General features: G+C 43.3%; 1 protein-coding gene across 1 annotated transcript in view; it reads left to right on the top strand.

The window, feature by feature from the left end:
- The window catches only part of KCTD19 (potassium channel tetramerization domain containing 19), a 57,668-nt gene that overhangs the window by 40,787 nt on the left and 9,964 nt on the right, over nucleotides 1–6,917 (top strand). The window contains exons 6-7 of the mRNA XM_019505301.1: nucleotides 407–509; nucleotides 5,708–6,365. Coding sequence (XP_019360846.1) covers nucleotides 407–509; nucleotides 5,708–6,365 — 761 coding nt within the window. The remainder of the gene's footprint in view (nucleotides 1–406; nucleotides 510–5,707; nucleotides 6,366–6,917) is intronic.

Raw genomic sequence — 6,917 nt, 5'->3', positions numbered from 1 at the left:
CCGGTGTCACTTGTGCCGCCTGTCACGGGACTGGTGGAGCTCAGTGTGGCACCACACAGGGCCATGCAGCTTCAGTCAGCACTGACGCCCCTTGGGATGTCACCCGTGGGCTGGCACTGCTTGTGTGCCTCCTGTGTAGCTGTTAAGTAAGATTTAAGAAAACTTTGACACAAGTAGACATTTTCAATTTTGTTTGTCTGTCACCAACATTTATTATTGGTATCATTTGGATTCTTCTATAATTAAAAACCATATATAAATCATATAAAAATTATTAGAATGCACATGTAACCTTCTGATGACTAGAGGCCTGGGAGCTCCTGATCCCAGGTTGACATGGGTACTGTCTTTGGAAAATGTTTCCCAGTGTTTACAAATAATAAAACTTTAAAATATTCATTTGCAGATTATGGAAAAAACATGAAATTCCCAGTGAAGCTTTTCCATTTAAAAGATTAGATATTGTAACTTGGGATAAGGAGCATGAGTTAAGCAAAGACCCAAAAGAAGTAAGTCATGTTTTTTTGGAATACATTTCACTAATGAACTTTAAAAATCAAGTCAGACAAGAAAGGTGCCAACATTAACTTGTTCTGAATGAGCTTAGGATAGGGTCATTTGTTATGCTCAGTGAAAATTACCCACAAAACTAAGAGTCCTGCAAACCTCTCTATGACAGGGCCTCCTCATTCCACAAGTGCAGGAGTATTCAAGAATCTACTTGCATCATGATGCCAACAAAAAATTCACTGAGAATGATGCAAAAGGCAAGGAATTTTTTAGGGAGTTTGTATCTTTTACTGGACCAATTGCATGACGGGGAGATTTTAGACAGGCATAAAGGAAGAGCAACTTTTGTTTGAAATCTTATCTAAAAGTCACTCCTTGCCATGCAGCTGGTCCAGTAAAATATCCTTGCCCCTCATACATTTCCTGTACCATAATGGCTACAATATCATTCCAACACTACCACTACAAATAATGTCTATATATATTTTTAATATAAAACTACAGGTTTTTTAATATTAACAAAGAGAGAGAAAGATGATAGGCCTCTTGCTTAACTTCTGTAAACATATAGAAGGAGCCCCTGCACAATACGAAAAATAAAATCTCAGTCATTTTCAGTTGATTATTGCAGTTTTAGGTAGTTCAAGTATTTTGAACTGAAATGTTGCAGTGTTTGAGTTCCCAGTCCAGGTCTTGCTTCAGTTATAGTGATCAAGTTTGATGAAGAGTTGTCTAAGGGGCGTTGGGTAAGGCTATTCCCTATGTCTTTGTTTTACATCTTGAAGCCATAAAAACAGGCATATTTCAGGCTTCCTCTGTAAGGAAAGCATTAGGATCCAGATCCCTACATCCAGCCTGTGGACAGAGTGCCCATTCTCTCAGCTTGCCCTTGTGCTTGATCAAGGTGAACCTTTACAACACTTTTTGCAGCACAAGTTTCACCTGACAGCTGTAAAATATTTAGACATTCCCACCCTCTCATACAGTGATTTTTTTCTGAGAGGGATGTTCAGTATTTTTCCAGTACCCATGGAATCTCCCCCAGCATTGGATCTCAGCTTAGTGCTAACAAAGTTAATGGAGCCTTAGCAAGAATGCTCTGTGTTCCCACCGTCATTGCAGATGTCCTTTTTAACTGCAACTACATCTTTGAGTTGCATGCTTTGCTATCTGCTCTCACTCCCATTGTATTTCTCAGGGCCAAAGATGTCCTACATCATTATATAAACAAGTTAGATAAAAATCATGTATAAGTTGTATCCAAATTCTACAAGTTATTTTGTTTTCTTTCCAAAAACCTAATTTTCTCCTGGGCAAAGCTGGCCCTCATGCGCAACATATTAAGGGGACTTGGCATTTTTTAAGCAGAAATGTAGTACTGGGTATTTAGGAAGTTACCTGCAGTTTTTGTGGTCTTTTTAGAGGTTCAGTGTAAAAAATATATATTCTTAATGCCTTTCAAGGTAGATTAAATGTACAGTGAATCATAGATTCATACATTGTTAGGGGCTGGAAGGGACCTCACAAGACCATTGGGTCCAGCCCCTCTGCACTAGGCAGGAAGACAACTAGGGGTCAGGTGAGCCCAGTGAGGTGACCATCCAGTCTCCTCTTGAAGATTTCCAGGATAGGTGATTGCACCACCTCTGGAGGGAGTTTATTGCACAGTCTGGACATCCTGACTGTGAAGGAGTTTTTCCTAGAATTGAGCCTGAAGAGGTCTTCCAAGAGTTTGTATCCATTACACCTGGTCTTCCCCATGGGTGCCCAGTTATTCCCCGCGCTCTTCATGTATTCCCCTGATGTAGTGGTAAGCTGCTACCAAGTCCCCTCTCAGCCTTCTCTTGTTTAGGCTGAAGAGGCCCAAGTCCCTCAGCCTCTCCTTGTATGGCCTGCCTTGTAAGCCTCTGGTCATATAGGTGGCTCTTCTCTGGACCCTCTCAAGTTTTTTCCACATCCTTGCTGAAGTGTGCCCAGAACTGGATGCAGTACTCCATCTGTCTGTGATCTCACTAGTCCTGAGTACAGTGGAAGAATCACTTCCTTGGTTTTACATGAGATGCATCAGTTGATGCACGCCAGAGTGTTGTTTGCCCTGCTGGCTACAGCATCGCACTGACAGCTCATGTTCATGCGATGGTCAACTATTGCCCCTAGGTCCCTTTTGGCTGTGGTGCAAGTCAAATTGTCGCCACTGAGCCTGTAGGTATGATGGGGATTATTTGCCCCCAGATAGAGCACTTTACACTTCTCAGCATTGAACTTCATCTGGTTTTGATTCGCCCACCTCTCCAGTCTGTCAAGGTCCACCTGTGCCTGCAGCTTATCTGCAGGCATGACCACACTCCCCCATAACTTGGTGTTGTCCACAAACTTGGCCAGTGAGCTCTTCACCCACACTTCCAAATCATTGATAAAGATGTTGGAAAGCACTGGACCAAGCATGGACCCTGGAGGGATACCACTGGCCATTTTTTGCCAGGATGATACAAATCCATTCACAAGAACTCTCTGGATCCTACCTCGCAGCCAGTTTCCCATCCACTGAACCATCGAGCAGTTAAGCCCACGATCTTCCAATTTTCTCCTGAGGATATCATGGGATACTAGATCAAAGGCCTTTTGGAAGTCTAGGTATATAATATCAACCTCCTCTCCCATGTCCAGATTGCAAGATACCTGGTCATAGAAGGAGATGAGATTGGTAAAACAGGACCTGCCTGTGACAAAGCCATGCTGGCTGTTGTTCAGAATCCTACCCTCTATGAGTGAGTTGCACATAAGACTCCTTGATGAGTTTTTCTAGGATTTTTCCTGGGGTAGAAATTAGGTTGATTGGCCTATAGTTGCCTGGGTCCTCCCTCTTCCCTTTCTTGATGATGGCACCATGTTGGCCCTCTTCCAATCCTCAGGGATCTCCCTTGAGCACCACGATTTTTAAAAAAGATTTGCCAGGGGTCCTGCAATGACTTCAGTCAGCTCCTTCAGCACCCTTGGGTGAAGTTCATCTGGTCCTGCTAACTTATAAATGTCTAGCTTTTCCAGTTACACAACAGCTTAGCATCAACAGTTGGAAGGCTGTCATTCCCACCATGCCCCATATGGACCTTATCTTGCATGTTTTTCCCCTTGGTCCAGTGAAAAACTGGAGCAAAGTGGGCATTCAAGAGTTCGGTTTTCTACTGGGTGTTGGTTACCAGCTGTCCTGAGGTGTTCAGCAGGGGCCCCGCACTCCCATTTGTTTTCCTTCTGTTCCCTACATACCTGAAGGACTTCTTATTGTCCTTGACTCCTGTTGCTACCTTGAATTCAGTCACCGCTTTAGCTTTCTTAATCTTCTCCCTACATATGTGGACCATTGTTGTATAGTCCTCCTTAAGGACTGTTCCTAGCTTCCATTGTGTGTATGCCTCTTTCTTCTTTTTTGAGAGGACCTTATGTTATCCCTTTTGAGAGGACCTCATGTTATCCCTTAGTGAGTCTAGCAGTAACCAAGGGTCATAGAACTCCCTCCTGTTAATGCTCAGGTTGCATTGATGCTCTGCTTCTGTTAACATATCTACGTATGTCCACATAACTTATCTTCTCCTTTGATTTATTAAAGTTTGATGCTTTTTAAGTAAAGGCAATCCTGCATCCTTCTTTGATTCAAACTTCTCAGCTTGCCTTCCAGAGGTTGTACTGCTGGCTAGAACCAGCAAGAGCATGCAAGACCACTTCAGAATAGAGAGCTTCAGTTACCACAGTAACTAGGATTTGTTTTAATGGTATCCTTACGTATCCACACTAGTCCAACTTTCTGCTGGGATTTTGTGAAGGAACTGATTTGGATCCAGATTACATAACTCCTTGGCCCTGGATATTCAAGGCCATGAAGTGATGTTGATCATTCCACATAGCAGTGAAGCACCTCAAAAGAGAGACTAGGCCTTAAGGGCATTTTTACATATGCAAGTGCTATGAGGCTTGCAGTTGTATAAACGGCAAAATGTGCGGCAGCACTGAGAAAATGGCAGTAGCATGCTTTTGAACATCGAAGGTGCTTTAATTCAAAAGTGCACCACTGCCATTTTCTGTGCGCTGACACACATTTTGGCACTTATACAATTGCATGTGGCACATTGCAGTTCGCCTCAGCTCATGTACGGAGCAGAGTCAATTAATCGAGTCTGCTCCAAAGTGGCGGATCTCCAGTGCATCACACAACAAAAAGTATATGTATAAATGCCCTAAGATGTTTATCTCAGCACTGGTGAGGCTGGGTTCTAAATACATGCGGATCAGTGCCACCAGCAAGTTTCACTGTATGATCCCTACTAGGTCTAGACCAGTGGTTTTCAACCTGTGGTCTGCAGATCCCTGGGTGTCTGCAGACTATGTCTAACGGGTCCATGAAAGATGACTATGATAAATCAAAAGTATGTGAATACTAATACTTACAATTCAAAGGGGTCTGCACCTCCATTCAAAATTTCCAAAGTGGTCCGCAAATGAAAAAAAGTTAAAAATCACTTGTCTGGACAGATAGGATGCATTCTCACGAGCAGGAATGTCTTTTTCCCTGCGGTCAAGTAACAGCAGCACACCTTGTGCCGCTGTTACTTGTCCCGGGGACTGCCCATGCCATGTGCACTCTGGCGCACGGTGGGCTAGCCTGAGCTGGGTAGGGGAGGCTAGGGCCAGCAACTGTGCTCACCCCAGCAGCCTTACCTTGGGTCCTGGGGGCCTCAGGGAGCTGCAGCCATAGCTCTTCTGCAGCAGGGAGCCTGGCCAGCAGCTGCAGTTTGGCTCCAGTCGGCCAGGCTCCAGTTTTGAGTGGCATGTGCTGCCACCATGTGTGCTGTCCCACTTTTTTTGGCATGGGTTTTTTTCGATCCTGGCATCTCCTGTGCTAAAGAAAACACCCTGTGCTGCAAAGTAGCAGCGCAGGAAATGCTTGCATGTGCATTGTGTGGTACCGCAGATGGGTCTGCAGTGTCACTCATCTGGACACACCCATAGGTACTCAGAATTACCAGTATCCAATTTCCACTGACTAAAAGACACCTTGGGTACTTCATCTTTATGCCATTTTATTCAGAAAATAGCCTAACACAGCTAATGGTAATATAGAAATTTTTAGGGAAGGCCAAACTTTGCCTTCATTTGGTATCATCATGAAGAATAATTTTAAAACAACTTTTCACATCATTTTTAGGAACATTCATATACTGCTGTGGATTTCAATAAATGCTATGGAAATACTTGGAGTAAAATAAAAGACTTGAAAGAAAGGCAGGACAAGAAAGGAGAAAATGACATGTATGCCAGAATAATCTCACAGATGAGAGGGACAAAGCGAAGATTTAAGCCTGCAGGACATCATCAGTCTACAGACAGTCAAGTGAATTCCAGCTACTGTAACCATTCAGGGAGTCCTCCAAGGAAGAAGGGCATAAGAAGTAAATTGAAAAAGAGATCCAGAAGTAAAGACTCAGCCACCCCCATTAAGAAACTAATATTCCTGGTCAAGGAATGGGACACAGTGAACTCGAAAAGGTGTGAATGCCAGCATATGAAACTAGCCTATGAGAATCTTACAGAGAGCACATTTCAGTGCAAAGCCTTTGAAAATGAGGGCTACACTAATGAGCTTGCTGTTCATTCTCCTGCCAGAGGAGGTCATGCAGTACAGAAAAATGATCAAACCATGCCAGATGCATTTGGTGCCGAAGAAAAACATTTAGAACAACACACATTCAAACAAATTATGCTGGCTACCTCAGCCATTGAAAAACCCAGATACAGCACTATAGAAGAGCCTTACTCAACAGAAACAACAGCCACATGGAGAGGCCAGGAACAAATACAAGCAGGTAAGAGGTTGTCTTGGGCTTGTCACTTTCAAAGTGACAAGAGAGATTAACCAGTGAGCATGTTCATCAAACGGAACTAGACCAAACATATGAGACTGCACGGGGAAGATGAGAAGTGGAGAGAGAGAAGGAATCAAAAGGGCATTTGAGGGGATGGCTCAGGGCAGAAGTCATTGGAGGAAAAAAAATGACTGAGGTCTGAGAGAAAGGGTTTTAAAGATGAGGTGAGGTAAGGGTAATGAGAAAACTGATGTAAAGAGAAGCTGGTGAAGGGACTCAAGGAAGTGATAGGCAATGTAATTAGAGAGGTGGAAGAGAGAAGTACTATGTCAGCAGCACTTAACTAGCAATATCAGCTTGTACTGGGGAATCCTTCCTAATGAGTCAAATTCAGCACTGGTGTAACTCCATTCATTTCAGTGACTTTACAAGAGAAATTTATTTAGTTTACCCAGATAAACTAATCTGCAGATGTTTATACTCCTGCTCTTCCTCCATAACTGACACTTGACCAATTCTGATCACAATTACAGTGGCAATGTCTAGAGCAAC

This window comes from Gavialis gangeticus, unplaced genomic scaffold (genome assembly GCF_001723915.1).
Source record: "Gavialis gangeticus isolate Ggan-Ray unplaced genomic scaffold, GavGan_comp1, whole genome shotgun sequence".
Lineage (NCBI taxonomy): Eukaryota > Metazoa > Chordata > Crocodylia > Gavialidae > Gavialis > Gavialis gangeticus.
Note: the sequence above shows the minus strand (reverse complement) of the source record. Positions and strands in the feature narration are given on the sequence as shown.